The sequence below is a fragment of the Betta splendens genome, chromosome 19 (assembly GCF_900634795.4).
Source record: "Betta splendens chromosome 19, fBetSpl5.4, whole genome shotgun sequence".
Classification (NCBI taxonomy): domain Eukaryota; kingdom Metazoa; phylum Chordata; class Actinopteri; order Anabantiformes; family Osphronemidae; genus Betta; species Betta splendens.
Genome location: NC_040898.2, coordinates 6,536,901 through 6,553,224, shown reverse-complemented (window position 1 = coordinate 6,553,224; position 16,324 = coordinate 6,536,901). Strand labels below are relative to the sequence as shown.

Sequence of the window (16,324 nt, the reverse complement as noted above, 5' to 3'; positions counted from 1 at the left end):
TGTAAGTCCTGTACGCCATGCATACATACATATGTTCTTCAGTAAGGTACTCAGACCGTATGATTGTGTTAGTATTACAGGAGTATGGGGTGCCGAATGTAAAAGGAGCACCTATAACTAGTTTTGTCACATTTAACTAAATGACACATGTTTTCTCAAATTTAGTTAAATGTGCAAAAGTCTAAATATAAATGTTAAATCTAAATGTTAAATGTTAAATCTAAATTCAAATGTTAAATCTAAATGTTAAATTAAAATGTTAAATGATTGCCGGGTGTAAAACTGAATATTTAAGTAGCCTCCCCCCTATTATCCCAGATCGGTGACGCAGACTCAAACACCTCGAACAGTACACATAGCGATTATTTAACATTTACATTTAACATTTACATTTAACATTTACATTTACATACATTTAGGCTTTTGTACAGTTAACTAAATGTGAGAAAACATGTTGTGTCATTTAGTTAAATGTGAAAAAACTAGTTATAGGTGCTTCTTTTACATTCAGCACCCCATACAGGAGCTCAACACCACAATAGTTTGATCGCTAATGTCCAGATTCATTCGTGACAGATCTCCTAATTGTTATTGGAATGTGTTCTTACAGTGTGTTATTAGGTAGTAGAACAATTTATCATGTGAGAATAGTTAAATTGTATTGGCATTTTCAGAATTACTTATGAAACCTTGATATTCACATGCATTTGATTTTGTTGTTTAATCATTCTTAACCTTCATATTGATTTGAATGATAGAATAATCGCACTGTGTTTGTTACAGTGGCAGCGGTTCAAAGTGACTAGGGTTTTTACTGCAGTACCGACGCGTCGCCACGGCGCAGCGAGTGCGTCGCTGACTAAAGATTTTTAATCCTGCAGCCGGCTGGAAAAAATCAGGACGCTAGTCTCGTTTTAACCACCAGGTGGCGCAGCGTTGAAGAAGCCTCCAAAGCACTACAGCGTAACTGAGGTCCTACTGTTCATTTCTACCTGTCACACGGATATTACACCAGACCTATTTTACTATTAAGTATCTGTTGTGTGCTAAAACATAGGGAGTATGAAGGGCAACAACTTGTTGATGGCTTAGCTGTTTTCTGTTCACTGCGAAGTTATAATTGTTCTGTGTCGTTTAAAACAGGCAGCGCCACAGCAGCAACACATTCTTGTTTTCATTCTCCTTAGCTTTTTCGTGTCTTTAAATAGAAGGCGTCTCTTAAAAATATGTACACACCCACCGCTCTAACATCCGATACAACACATTGACTTCACATAATACCATGATTATGCGTTGCGGTTTAATAATATAATTTGAATGCGCAAGTAAAGACGTAGAGCGCAGTTCATCTGCGACTAAAGCCGCTTATTTAGGTTTTAAACTTCCACAACTTGTTAATTAATGTTTTCCAATAGTCGTAGATTTTACGTAAATAACCGTAATAATCATAGGAATTTGTTTTACAGCAGTTGTCGGTCGTAATTTTGACAGGACGCCAGAAATCAGCAGATCTACAGCGACGCATTACAGCAACATGTTTGTTCCTACGTGTTTACTCTGTGTCTGCAGAACTGCAGTTTGACTTGTTTTGACTGTGCGTGTCATTGTAACTGAGTGGCTGAGAGACTTATTCGACCCGTGTACGTTTCAACATTTTCATTTCCCATCCATCCATCCAGCCACTTTCACGGCGTTTTCGTTTCTCTTTCGTTGAGCTGCAAAGGGATTTTAATCAAAGCACCGCCTTACAAACCAATAAAACAGGCAAAAATATTTGTTTTTTACAAAAAGACACGAAATTGGAGTTAATATGTTTTTATTGTTTAGAGACAAACGGAAAACAAAAAGTCGTTCTATTGTTACCTCTGCTTATAATTTGGTGGCGACATCAACCTCTTACACAAACACGTGACGTGTTTCGGAGTCATGAGTCCAGACAGAGAGTGACCAATACACAAATGTGTGGATGTGCAAATGCGGGCTACGAGAGGAACGGGGGAGTGGCGCACTAGATGTAGCGAGAATTTGTTTTGACTGTGCGTGTCCTTGTAACTGAATGAGTGGCTGATGTGACTTATTCGGCCCGTGTATGTTTCAAAACTTTCATTTCCCATCCGTCTATCTATCCTGAATAAAAGCACCGCATTACAAACCAATAAACCAAACAAAAATATTTTTTAACAAAAACACACGGACTTGAGTTTTAAGCTGTTTTTTCGTTTAGAGAAAAACGAAAAACAAAAAACCAAAAAACCACGAAGCTTATCCGTGGACGGGTCGCGGGGCAGCAGTCGTAGCACAGAGCTCCAGACTGCCGCTTGACTGAAACACGAGATCGAATGATATGTGATGTGTTTCGTACTCAGATGACTTGAATCTGAGTTCGACCAAGCTTTTGCTTGTCTCATGTTTGCTCACAGTCACAAAGGAAAACTACACACCCCTCCCCTCCCCCGTAGAGGCGCATAGACATGCTAATGTGTTGCTACTACTCGATCAGCATGTGAAAAATACTTCAGCTCCGGGACAAAGCTCCGTGGGAGACTGGGCAGCATCGGGCAGCGTGATCAGCTGCAGGTCTAAGACTCATTAATGCAGCAAGTAGTTTGTTCTACATGTTTACTCTGCAAAAATAAATGTAGGGATTTATCGTAGCTTTCTGATCTAAGTTATTTGTAGCACTTCGACATTCGTTTAAAATATGCAGTGCATTTTAAAATGAAAATACTATTATTATTATTATTTATTACCTTTATTGTAAACACAGTATTAATTGCACAATTTGGACTGGCCAAGATTTGCGCTTCTTTCATAATAATCATGGATAATCAAGGAAGAAACTGCAGTTCATAGACGTTATTCAGGGACGGTTTAATAAAGATTCAGTGTGTTTTTCAACTGAACTGTCAGCCAAGGTCGTGCATTATCAAATGAATGCGCCTGTCAGCGGGGAAGACATCAACTCTTTTCAGTCGCTCTTCAGTCGCTGCTGCCGTCTCCTCCCCAGTTCACACACCTTAAAACTAGGACTACTGGGTTTTCTAAATATACCAGTTCCTACTACAAGGTGTTCCTACGAAGTTAACCAGCTGTTTATTTCGTTATTACTCCTTTCACTTGTACCACATAAAGTCATTGCAGAGCTACAGCCGTGTTCCTACGAAGTTAACCAGCTGTTTATTTCGTGATTCCCTCTTTCATGTCCGTCTGTTGAATGAAAGTGGGCGTGGCCATCCACGTCCACGATGCCTTGACAATGTTTTATCATCGGCTAGATCTCTTAGCCCCGACTGTTATGTCTTCTTTGGATTAAAAAACAAATGTTGAATGTTCTCAAATAATATAATATTGCCGCCCTCCGCGGCTCCCAGTGTTTGTTTTTTTCATTTAAAACGTGGGTGTTACCGGTGGCCGACCTCTGGTCTAGATCATCCTTATTCACTTTTTTAAATTGTAGTAGTGTAACCTTAGTTAGTATTCGTTTTTATTTTTTTTTATTTTATGTTTGGGAAACGTGACATTTCAGCTACTGTGATTTTATTTGTCATCAACATTAGTTCCTACCTGTCCTTGTTGACGGGGGACAGGAAAAAGGTGACGCGCGTTGGGTAAGAGCGGCGTAAAGAAAAAAGTGTACATGTGCCATACTGTCTTGCCGTGTGGTGCATTAAAGAAGCATTCCACGTAAAGAAAATTGCCCGTACCAACAGCGAGAAATCAGGGTTACAGTAGCTTGTCTGCCATAAATCGAACGCTGCACGCGGGAGGGCGCACCGTTCAGCTTCTTATTTTCGGTTTTAAACTGCCATAATTTGCCATAATTTACTTACGTTCATAACTTCATACTATAACGCGACCAGCGGTTCATGGTCTTGGTGATCAATGCACTAAGTAATACAACGTTGTCATCTCGTGATCACATGATGATGATGAGACGCTGTTTTTCCAATAATTAAAATAAAAAAACTGCTTCCACTCAGACTCGAACCCCGGACAAAAAAAAAACGTTGTGGCCTTGCACGTTAACCACTAGGCCACCCAAGACCTGATCATTGGTTGTTCTACAAGAGTCTATATGACGTAAGCAACTACGATGTTTTAGGACCAAAGGTGGGAGTTAATCGCCACCTACAGGCCAGAAGGACGTAACACTGTCACGGAACGGCAGATAAAGGACCCACATGCACAGCACCGAGGCAAGATGAATATTAAACGCAGGTTTATTTCTCAAGGCAGGGTCGGGCAGTCCAGGTCATACACGGAAGAGTTCAGTAAGCAGAAAACAAGGGAGCAGGCAATCTCTGATACAATGTCTAGGCAGGGTTCGGTACACTGGTAGGCTCAGCGAAAGTACAGGCAGGGATAAAGCAAAACTCACGGTCAGTAGTTAGTCCAGGGTCAGGCAGGATACACAAGGCAAAACCAGAACAAAACACGAGGAACAAGAAACACGAACGACGATCTGGCAGGGAACTAAGGACACAGGAGCTGACTAAATACACAGGTGAGTGATTAACTGATTACAGACAGGTGTGGGTAATGAGCTAGGGAGAACAGAACTGATAACAGGAAGTAAAGCAGAAACAGAAACCGGGAGTGCTACCACAATAAAACCGGAAATGGAACCTGGAACCAAAATAAGACGAGGAAACAACAAGAAACAAAACCCAGATCGTGACAGTACCCCCCCCCTATGGCGCCTTCCACGGCGCCCACAGAAGCCCCCCCCCCCCAAACCAGGGCGGGCGGAGGGTGGTCCCAGGCGGAGGGACCGAATCCCTACCCCTCAAGGCACACGAGCAGGGTGGGCGGAGGGAGGACCGGAGGAGGGCCAAAACAAGAGTCCACATAAGTCCATGAACGGGGAAGACATGAAGATCAGGGATTCCTTCACGGAGGGTGAAGGCGCGGCGAGATCCTGCTCAGCCGCCGCTGAGCCAGGGTGGCACTCTTAGTGCCCTTGAGCTGGGCCGATGTCCCCGGGGACCACCCCGCATGGCGACGTCCTCCAGGTGGACGCTGATCCAAGAGACTGAGGAGTCGAGGCGGGCGTCGCCGCAGGAGGCAGCGCCATCCAGGCGGCAGTAGGCGTCGAGGGCGAGGCCACCAGTCCGGCAGCAGAGACAGAGACGAGGCAGGGACCAGAGGCGAAGACAGACGTGGGGACGAGGCAGGAACCAGAGGCGAAGACAGACATGGGGACGTCCTCCTTGGACCTCCGCGACGGGAAACAGGGGCCAGCGGCGTCCTCCTTGGACCACCGCGACGAGACACAGGTACAGATGCGGCCGGAGCCGGACCGCCAGGAACCGATGCAGGTGCGGCCGGACCGCCAGGAACCGATGCAGGTGCGGCCGGACCGCCAGGAACCGATGCAGGTGCGGCCGGACCGCCAGGAACCGATGCAGGTGCGACCCCCTCCTGGAGGTCCGCCGGGACTGCGACGGGCGCGACCCCCTCCTGGAGGTCCGCCGGGACTGCGACGGGCGCGACCCCCTCCTGGAGGTCCGCCGGGACTGCGGCGGGCGCGACCCCCTCCTGGAGGTCCGCCGGGACTGCGGCGGGCGCGACCCCCTCCTGGAGGTCCGCCGGGACTGCGGCTGGCGCGACCCCCTCCTGGAGGTCCGCCGGGACTGCGGCTGGCGCGACCCCCTCCTGGAGGTGAGCAGGAACTGCGGCTGGCGCGACCCCCTCCTGGAGGTGAGCAGGAACTGCGGCTGGCGCGACCTCCTCCTGGAGGTGCGCAGGAACTGCGGCTGGCGCGACCTCCTCCTGGAGGTGAGCAGGAACTGCGGCTGGCGCGACCTCCTCCTGGAGGTGCGCAGGAACTGCAGCTGGCGCGACCTCCTCCTGGAGGTGCGCAGGAACTGCAGCTGGCGCGACCTCCTCCTGGAGGTGCGCAGGAACTGCAGCTGGCGCGACCTCCTCCTGGAGGTGCGCAGGAACTGCAGCTGGCGCGACCTCCTCCTGGAGGTGCGCAGGAACTGCAGCTGGCGCGACCTCCTCCTGGAGGTGCGCAGGAACTGCAGCTGGCGCGACCTCCTCCTGGAGGTGCGCAGGAACTGCAGCAGGCGCTGCCTCCTCCTGGAGGCCAGCGGGCGCTGCGGCTCCGAGGGTGACAGGGACTGGAACGACCGCTACAGGGCCGACAGGAACGGGGCCTGGGGCGACCTCTACTTGGCCGACGGGAACGGGACCAGAGACAGGGGCGACCTCTACTTGGCCGACGGGAACGGGACCAGAGACAGGAACGGCCGCAACATGGCCGACGGGGACAGGAACAGGAAATGGAACGGCCGCAACATGGCCGACGGGGACAGGAACGGCCGCAACATGGCCGACTGGAACGGCCTCAACATGGCCGACAGGGGCGGCGACCTTACTAGAGCCGGCGGCGCGCTCTCAGGCTCCTCACTAGAGCCGGCGGCGCCGCTCTCAGGCTCCTCACTAGAGCCGGCGGCGCCGCTCTCAGGCTCCTCACTAGAGCCGGCGGCGCCGCTCTCAGGCTCCTCACTAGAGCCGGCGGCGCCGCTCTCAGGCTCCTCACTAGAGCCGGCGGCGCCGCTCTCAGGCTCCTCACTAGAGCCGGCGGCGCCGCTCTCAGGCTCCTCACTAGAGCCGGCGGCGCCGCTCTCAGGCTCCTCACTAGAGCCGGCGGCGCCGCTCTCAGGCTCCTCACTAGAGCCGGCGGCGCCGCTCTCAGGCTCCTCACTAGAGCCGGCAGGGACTGAAACGGCGTCTCCTCTGGAGCTGGCATGGCTACTTGCCGCTGCCGAGCTCGACGGAGCAGACGTCGGGCCTGATCGGGTGTGCATAGCACCTGTACGACAGGTGGTGCCCTCTGGCTGGGACAAGACCTGCGCGTGACTGGACTGAACTGGGACCGGAACGTGACTGGACTGAACTGGGACCGGAACGTGACTGGACTGAACTGGGACCGGAACGTGACGAGACTGAACTGGGCTCGACTGGACTGGAGACTGAACTGGGCTCGACTGGACTGGAGACTGAACTGGGCTCGACTGGGCTGGAGACTGAACTGGGCTCGACTGGGCTGGAGACTGAACTGGGCTCGACTGGGCTGGAGACTGAACTGGGCTCGACTGGGCTGGAGACTGAACTGGGCTCGACTGGGCTGGAGACTGAACTGGGCTCGACTGGGCTGGAGACTGAACTGGGCTCGACTGGGCTGGAGACTGAACTGGGCTCGACTGGGCTGGAGACTGAACTGGGCTCGACTGGGCTGGAGACTGAACAGCTCGCGTCTGAACTGGAGACGGGGGACCGCATGAATGCAGGGAATCCTCCCAGCGGAACAAACATGGAGCTGGGCAGGTTGATGCAGACACAACGGTCCGACGGGGCGGGGAGAAGGAAACCGAAACCTTCGGCGGTGCGACCGGCGCTGGCGTGGTGCGGAGCGCGTCGCTTAGTTCATCAGACCTAGCGCACAGTCGCTCATAGAGGCGACGAACACTGGGACGCTCTAACACACTGTCATCGTCCTCCAGCGTCAATATCGCCACCTCCACGGCGCTGCGCTGGTTCTTCGGGGTAACCGCCCGTCGGTAATCCTCCGCGAGGATCTTAAAATAAACTCGTAGCTCGCTAGGTAGCTCGGCACAGGTGAACTCCATGCTCCCTCGGGTGGATTATACTCGCCGTTAAAAAAAAAGGAGCGAGAAAAACAGTTACTGACCTGACCGGAGGCTGAGTGCTGGCTGGGTCCAAGTCTGGCCAGATCGTTCTGTCACGGAACGGCAGATAAAGGACCCACATGCACAGCACCGAGGCAAGATGAATATTAAACGCAGGTTTATTTCTCAAGGCAGGGTCGGGCAGTCCAGGTCATACACGGAAGAGTTCAGTAAGCAGAAAACAAGGGAGCAGGCAATCTCTGATACAATGTCTAGGCAGGGTTCGGTACACCAGTAGGCTCAGCGAAAGTACAGGCAGGGATAAAGCAAAACTCACGGTCAGTAGTTAGTCCAGGGTCAGGCAGGATACACAAGGCAAAACCAGAACAAAACACGAGGAACAAGAAACACGAACGACGATCTGGCAGGGAACTAAGGACACAGGAGCTGACTAAATACACAGGTGAGTGATTAACTGATTACAGACAGGTGTGGGTAATGAGCTAGGGAGAACAGAACTGATAACAGGAAGTAAAGCAGAAACAGAAACCGGGAGTGCTACCACAATAAAACCGGAAATGGAACCTGGAACCAAAATAAGACGAGGAAACAACAAGAAACAAAACCCAGATCGTGACAAACACACTCCTACCGCAGTACAAACCCGCCACTGACGCGGCAGATTTGAAACCCAAACACGGTGGGGGTAGACACTTTTACCGGCTGCCTCTGTATGTAATGGTATGCTAAGTCACACACGTCATTGATTAGGTGGAGATGCCGGTGTTACATCATGTAGGTGTTTTTCTATCAGGTCCCATCAGAGACAAAGATATGATGGACCTGGACCCAGCTGTGTGTCCTTCAAGAGCGACCGGTCGAAGGATGCTGATAATAATTTCAATGACCAACCTGTTTCACAGTCACAGTGAGTTGTTTTCACTTTGAATCATTCTGAACAATTTGATGTGAACTTTCTCTGATGATAAACATTTGTTTCTTGTTCTGGTTGATTTGTGTTTGAAGTGTTGATGTGAAGGAGACGCTTTCTTCACTCTGATCATTGATCAAATCTCCATCCAGCAGTAGCTAAAGCTCTGATCCTGTAGAGGGTCTCAGAGGCTGCTCCTCTTTTAATGAAGTGCTGACATCAAAGGAAGTAGCTGATCATCTCTGATCAAATCTGTTTATTGACGTCTCTACATGAAGGTTTTGGTCCAATGTCTTGAAGCTTCTTCACTTGCAGCAGTAAATTGAAGTTACTACTGGAAACTTCATTTGTGATGTTCACTTCATCGCTTCATGGACCTTTACCTTGTGTGTGTCTCTATGTGGACTCATTCTTCATGGTTCCTCCACAGAGTGGACCAGCAGATCTCAGAGGTTCCCAGTGCTCAGTCTGTCCAGCAGCACCAAACACACCTGGACTCCATATTTATGGTCTGTACATGTACAACTACTACTGTTCATCTGTTGTGTCCAATCATCTCCATGCTGCACTTTTTAGACCAGTGGATTGTCAGTGTGTCCAACATGGATCTGATATTTGGCTCCATGGTTTTAGTTGGATCAGGTCATTCATTTAGTTTCTGTTCCAGCTGCTGGAGGAAAACATTGTCATGTTTGTGAAGAAGGAGCTGAAGCAGATGCAGAAGGTCCTGAATCCAGATTACCCAGAATGCTTAGAGAGTCAGAGGGAGGATGAAGAGGAGTTGGATGGTGATGATGAAGAGCAGAGGAGTAGCAGCAGAGACGCGTTTCTGAAGATCACAGTGAACTTCCTGAGGAGGATGAAGCAGGAGGAGCTGGCTGACTGTCTGCAGAGCAGTAAGAGGATTTATCTACATAATCAGAGAAGCAATCACACAATTACTGATGTCTTGAGTTAATTTTTTTTTCATATGTGGACCAAATTATCATTCTTCTATCTTCATGAATCATAACCATTTGTTTGTTCATTCAGGATCTTCTGCTGCAGTTTGTCAGGATCAACTTAAATCTCACCTGAAGCAGAAGTTCCAGTGTGTCTTTGAAGGCATCGCTAAAGCAGGAAAGCCAACCCTTCTGAACCAGATCTACACAGAGCTCTACATCACAGAGGGAGGGACTGGAGAGGTCAACGATGAACATGAGGTCAGACAGATTGAAACAGCCTCCAGGAAACCAGACAGAGCAGAAACAAGCATCAGACCAGAAGACGTCTTTAAAGGCTCAGCTGGAAGAGCTGGAGCCATCAGAACAGTGATGACAAAGGGAGTGGCTGGCATTGGGAAAACAGTCCTAACACAGAAGTTCACTCTGGACTGGGCTGAAGGCAAAGCCAACCAGGACATACACTTCACATTTCCATTTACATTCAGAGAGCTGAATGTGCTGAAAGAGCAAAAGTTCAGCTTGGTGGAACTTGTTCATCACTTCTTCACTGAAACCAAAGCAGCAAGAATCTGCAGGTTTGAACACTTCCAGGTTGTTTTCATCTTAGATGGTCTGGATGAGCGTCGACTTCCCCTGGACTTCAACAAGACTAAAACCCTGACTGATGTCACAGAATCCACCTCAGTGGATGTGCTGCTGACAAACCTGATCAGGGGGAACCTGCTTCCCTCTGCTCGCCTCTGGATCACCACACGACCTGCAGCAGCCAATCAGATCCCTCCTGGGTGTGTTGCCATGGTGACAGAGGTCAGAGGGTTCACTGACCCACAGAAGGAGGAGTACTTCAGGAAGAGGTTCAGAAATGAGCAGCAGGCCACAACAATCATGTCCCACATCAAGACGTCACGAAGCCTCCACATCATGTGCCACATCCCAGTCTTCTGCTGGATCACTGCTACGGTTCTGGAGGATCTGCTGGAAACCAGAGAGGGAGGAGAGCTGCCCAAGACCCTGACGGAGATGTACATCCACTTCCTGGTGGTTCAGACCAAAGTGAAGAACATCAAGTATGATGGAGGAGCTGAGACAGATCCACTCTGGAATAAAAAGAGCAAGAAAATGATTAAGTCTCTGGGAAAACTGGCTTTTGAGCAGCTGCAGAAAGGAAACCTGATCTTCTATGAGTCAGACCTGACAGAGTGTGGCATCGATGTCAGAGCAGCCTCAGTTTATTCAGGGGTGTTCACACAGGTGTTTAAAGAGGAAAAAGGGCTGTATCAGGACAAGGTGTTCTGCTTCATCCATCTGAGTGTTCAGGAGTTTCTGGCTGCTCTTCATGTCCATCTGACCTTCATCAACTCTGGAGTCAACCTGCTGTCACAAATATCCTGGTTTAAATATTTTATGATGAAACATAGAACTTCACAGTTCTACCGTGGTGCTGTGGACAAGGCTTTAGAGAGTCCAAATGGACACCTGGATCTGGTCCTCCGCTTCCTCCTGGGATTTTCTCTTGAGAAAAACCAGTCATTCTTACAAGGTTTGATGACACGAATGAGAAGTAATTTACAAACCAATCAGGACACAGTTCAGTACATCAAGAAGAAAATCACAGAGTTTCCTTCTGCAGAGAAAAGCATCAACCTCTTCCACTGTCTGAATGAGCTGAATGATTGTTCTCTAGTAGAGAAGATCCAAGACTATCTGAAATCAGGAAGTCTCTCCACAGATAAACTGTCTCCTGCCCAGTGGTCAGCTCTGGTTTTCATCTTATTGTCTTCAGCAAATGATCTTGAAGTATTTGAGCTGAATAAATTCTTTGCTTCAGAGGAGGCTCTTCTGAGGTTGCTGCCTGTGGTCAAAGCTTCCAACACAGCACTGTAAGTATTTTGTAAAGCTTCTAAATGTTGACTGTACTATTTATTTAATCAGGACTGTTTTGAATGAGAGACGTGAGTATAAATGTGGTTACCTTTCTCTGCTCGACTGAATTTGCGTAGCTTTTTTTAGTGTTGTTCATGTTTCATTTTGATTACAATTTATGTTCATTACTGTCTCACCAGACTGAGTCGCTGTAACCTGTCAGAGAGAAGCTGTGGAGCTCTGTCCTCAGTTCTCAGCTCTCAGTCCTCTAGTCTGAGAGAACTGGACCTGAGTAACAACAACCTGCAGGATTCAGGAGTGAAGCTACTGTCTGCTGGACTGAAGAGTCCTCACTGTCGACTGGAGACTCTCAGGTCAAGATTTTTCAGTGTGTTCTTTCATTTGACAATCTTTTGTACTTCATATTTAATGGTTTAAACCAGACGTGTTTCTCATTTCATTGATTTTTTTCTAGGTTTGTCAATATCTATCTCCTTTGCCATCAGGAGTGGTTGTAGTGTGTGACATTATGATGGCGTGTACAGTACCTGTAACCGAAGTCTTTGATTGATTTGACAACAGGCGACACTTGAACCTGTGTGTGATGCTTCCTGTCAGATAATGATGTCACTTTATAGAGACACAAGCAGGAAACAGGAGCATGAATATGAGGCTGAGGGGAGAACATTCATCTGACTGGGATCAGTTCTAAAGATGATTTGGGATTTGAGCCAAACATTAGTCTGAACATTTTCCATCAGATGACACAGAGTAGTTCAGATATAGAGAGAAGACGATGAATGAAATGAATGAATGATGAACATGCCTGGTTTTCTACTGGTTCCAGCAGCAGCTTGTGAATCAGTGGTGACATCAACAGGTGTATAAATGTTGTACTGACATGTGGATGATGTGTAGAAGCTGAGATCATGACAACACAACAACACAAGTACAAAGTCACTCTGCTCATTTTAGCCTAAACATCAGTGATCAGGACAAATATGACTCATTATTAATGCTTTGATCCACGTATTTTATTCTTTATTCAGATTAGGTGGCTGCAGTTTGTCAGAGATCAGCTGTGATTCTCTGGTCTCAGCTCTGAAGTCCAACCCATCACATCTGACACGACTGGACCTGACTAACAACAACCTGCAGGATTCATCAGTGAAGCATCTGTGTGGTTTTCTGGAGAGTCGTCACTGTCGACTGGAGACTTTGAGGTCAGACGCCATGTTTTAGTTCTGTGTGAGCTTGATGTCAACGTTGTGCTGAAACATGAGGCTAATTTTCTACTGATCCACACTTAGAGTTTTAATGGTAAAGTCTGTTTTGTGCTTCTGTGCTTTCATCCGTTCTGTTTAGATTTAGTTTGATTCAGTCCTTGTTTCATTATTTTATTTCATTCCTGAGAATGAAAACAAAACCAAGTTGAATGATTAGTAACTGATGCTCCAACACTTTTCTAAGGCTTCATCATGTTGGTTCTGACCCAAATATTCAAACCCAAGACCCTGTAATCAGAAGTTCTGGATCTGCTTGTTTGACTCTATTAAATGTTCCCTCAGTATAAAATGTTTCTGTTATGATGTTGTTTTGTCAGTAGAAGAAGTACCTGTCCAGAACCTGAGTTATGACATCTGAGCTGAAGCAGCAGCGTGTTGTCATTAATATTAATGAGTCTTTGTTACTGTTTTAACCTGCATCCTGTTGGTTCTGATGTTTGGACCTCCTAAGTTCTAAACGTCTACTTTCTGAAGCGTCTTCAGCTCCAAACACATGATGAAACACTGAATGGTTTCAACTGGCTCTTTGTTTTCTACTGTTTCATCTTTGATTCTTTTTTCAGATTGAGTGGCTGCAATTTGTCAGAGATCAGCTGTGATTCTCTGGTCTCAGCTCTGAAGTCCAACCCGTCACATCTGACACAACTGGAGCTGAGTAACAACAACCTGCAGGATTCATCAGTGAAGCATCTGTGTGGTCTTATTGAGAGTCGTCACTGTCGACTGGAGACTCTGAGGTCAGACTCCATTTTTTAGTTCTGTGTGAGCTTAAAAGTTAAATGTGTTGATGTTATTGACAGTTGTCTTCAGATGATCGTTGAGTTCAACATGTTCTCAGAGAGAGTGAGTGTGAGACACATGACAGAGCAGAAGGAGAAACCTCTGCTCAGCAGAACCAAACTGTTGCTGCACCAACTTTCTCTTTAAATCACTACATGGTCTGAGAAGATGAAGCCACATCCAGGTGAATGACAGCATCTGTGCTGTGAGATCCACTAACCACACATTTAACATGTGATGAGAAAGTTCCTCCTCTGTCTCTGTCCAGTGACTGAACACAGACACAGAGAAACTGGAGGTTGAAGCTTCGACCATTAAGAGCAGACGAGACCTTAAAGTTTGTTTATCAGAGTTTAGACAGAAACATTTCAGTCAGGATCATATTGTTGGTTCTGTCTCCATCAAGGCGTCATGGAACAAACCAATAAATCACAACAAATACACAAAGATGTTGCTGAGAAAATCATGACGACACCATGAGACACTGAATGTTTTCATTTCCATCTTAACCCACATCTTCATCTTTCAGACTGAGTGTGTGTGACCTGTCAGAGAGAAGCTGTGAAGCTCTGTCCTCAGTTCTCAGCTCTCAGTCCTCTAGTCTGAGAGAACTGGACCTGAGTAACAACAACCTGCAGAATTCAGGAGTGAAGCTACTGTCTGTTGGACTGAAGAGTCCTCACTGTCGACTGGAGACTCTCAGGTCAGAATTCATGTCCTGTAAAGTCATTTAATGAGCTCAAACTACAGAACCAAGTTATTAAACAGGCAGGAAGTCTAAACTGTGGAGGGGTCAAAAAACTTCAAATTTCTGTTTAATCACATGTTTTAAATGAGATGTGAAATGATTTCAACTCCTCCATCTTTGTTTTACTGCTTGTTCACCAGGTTTTTCAGTATCTAACTCCAATTTCCAGACTCTCATTGCCACTTTGCTGATGATCAGATCACATTTCAAGCAGGAACCTATTAAACAGTTCCTAGTGTTTCTCTCCACTGTAGATGATCAAATGTGCCTCTAATCCAAACTGTAGTATGTAAGTGTGCTTTAACATTGTGTGTGTTCAGGCTGTCAGGCTGTCTGCTCTCAGAGGAAGCTTGTGTCTCTCTGGCCTCAGCTCTGAGCTCCAACCCCTCCCATCTGAGAGAGCTGGACCTGAGCTACAATCATCCAGGAGACTCAGGAGTGGAGCTGCTGTCTGCTGGAGTCAAGGATCCACACTGGAGACTGGACACTCTCAGGTATGGACACAACTACACACAGTGTCTGATGGAGGAGCAAGTAGGGATGTGGAGCTTTATGAACTTAGAACCCAACCTTGGAGTGTGTGATAATAAACACATTCAGACTTTGCTTTCTGTGGTGTCACATTAGTTTGGTGGTGACAGAGTGAGACTGAAAGCAGGTATCTGACACCAAAAGTGATGAAGTGAAACAGAGAAGTCAAAGCTTTACTCCACGTCACCTCCTGCTCCGTAGATTCCAAGACAAGAATCCAACTCCTTAGTTGTTGCTGAATGTCCATCCCTACATACAAGCCTCCATCTGAACACAATCCTACAACAATGTGTGTGTGAGAGCCATGTAATGTCCATGTCTGCATGTCTCTGACCCCCTCCTCCTTTCAGGGTGGAGCCTGGTGGAGTCCGATGGTTGACACCAGGTCTGAGCAAGTGTAAGTGTGTTTTTACTGAGATCAGCAACATTCAACCATCTTCAAACTGTCATGAGTCATCATCAAACTGATGATAGATCAATAACTGCAGCTGGATTGTCTCTTGTTCTCTCCATCAGATTTCTGTCAACTCACTATCGACACAAACACAGTGAACAGATACTTACAACTGTGTGACAACAACAGGAAGGTGACACGTGTGGAGGAGGATCAGTCATATCCTGATCATCCAGACAGATTTGACTGGCCTCAGCTGCTGTGTAGTAATGGTCTGACTGGTTGCTGTTACTGGGAGGTTGAGTGGAGAGGAAGAGTTCATATATCATTGAGTTACAGAGGAATCAGAAGGAAAGGACGCAGTAAAGACTGTTGGTTTGGATTCAACGATCAGTCCTGGAGTCTGAGCTGCTCTGATGATGGTTACTATGTCAGACACAATAACATAGTAACATTCATCTCCTCCTCTGTGTCTGACAGAGTATCAGTGTATGTGGACTGTCCTGCTGGTTCTCTGTCCTTCTACAGAGTCTCCTCTGACAAACTGATCCACCTTCACACCTTCAACACCACATTCACTGAACCTCTTTATCCTGGGTTTGGGTTCTTGTATCCTGGTTCCTCAGTGTCTCTGTGTGATGTGTCCTAGTGAGAGTTTGATCCTGTCAGAGAAACGTTGTCACTGTGGAACATAGTTCAGTCCATTAAATCATGATTGATCAAATCTCCAGATTGTGTGCTATAATAAACATGTATGTAACACGGCCCCCCCTGGAGTCCCTTCAGGACTGTTGTGTGGTCCAGGAACCAGCAGTGCCCAGGATTCGATCATGAGGTCTGCACGCCTTGCGACTTACGCTCATCGTCTTACCCACTAAACCACTGAGGAACCCTTCACATTTGGAGATGCTTCTGGCGTGCTTTTAAGCCTACACTTTGAGAGCAGCGTCTAAAAGTTTCTAGAATCATGCAAGATTTGAACCCTCAACCTAACTTTACAAGAACAACCTCTTAACCTCTGAGCCACTGCTCTGTTCAAGTTGTGGCATGTTCAATGTTGTATTTATAGTTTATTTGGACAAAAAGAACTTGAAAGCATCTACGGGTATGGAGGACTTGAACCAACAACCTGTCTTTACAGCAGCAGCATCTTATCTCTCGGAATAATATGGTTAAGGTTGTATTTACCGTTTACTTCACAACAAGACCT

At 47.2% G+C, this 16,324-nt stretch overlaps 1 protein-coding gene across 1 annotated transcript in view; it reads left to right on the top strand.

Moving 5' to 3' along the window:
• The window catches only part of LOC114846248 (protein NLRC3-like), a 50,675-nt gene extending 34,864 nt beyond the window's left edge, over positions 1-15,811 (top strand). The window contains exons 4-12 of the mRNA XM_055504135.1: positions 8,452-8,565; positions 8,999-9,077; positions 9,236-9,464; positions 9,601-11,392; positions 11,576-11,749; positions 13,971-14,144; positions 14,510-14,683; positions 15,071-15,117; positions 15,237-15,811. Coding sequence (XP_055360110.1) covers positions 8,452-8,565; positions 8,999-9,077; positions 9,236-9,464; positions 9,601-11,392; positions 11,576-11,749; positions 13,971-14,144; positions 14,510-14,683; positions 15,071-15,117; positions 15,237-15,763 — 3,310 coding nt within the window. The 3' untranslated portion in view covers positions 15,764-15,811. The remainder of the gene's footprint in view (positions 1-8,451; positions 8,566-8,998; positions 9,078-9,235; positions 9,465-9,600; positions 11,393-11,575; positions 11,750-13,970; positions 14,145-14,509; positions 14,684-15,070; positions 15,118-15,236) is intronic.
• The last annotated feature ends 513 nt before the right edge of the window (positions 15,812-16,324 follow it).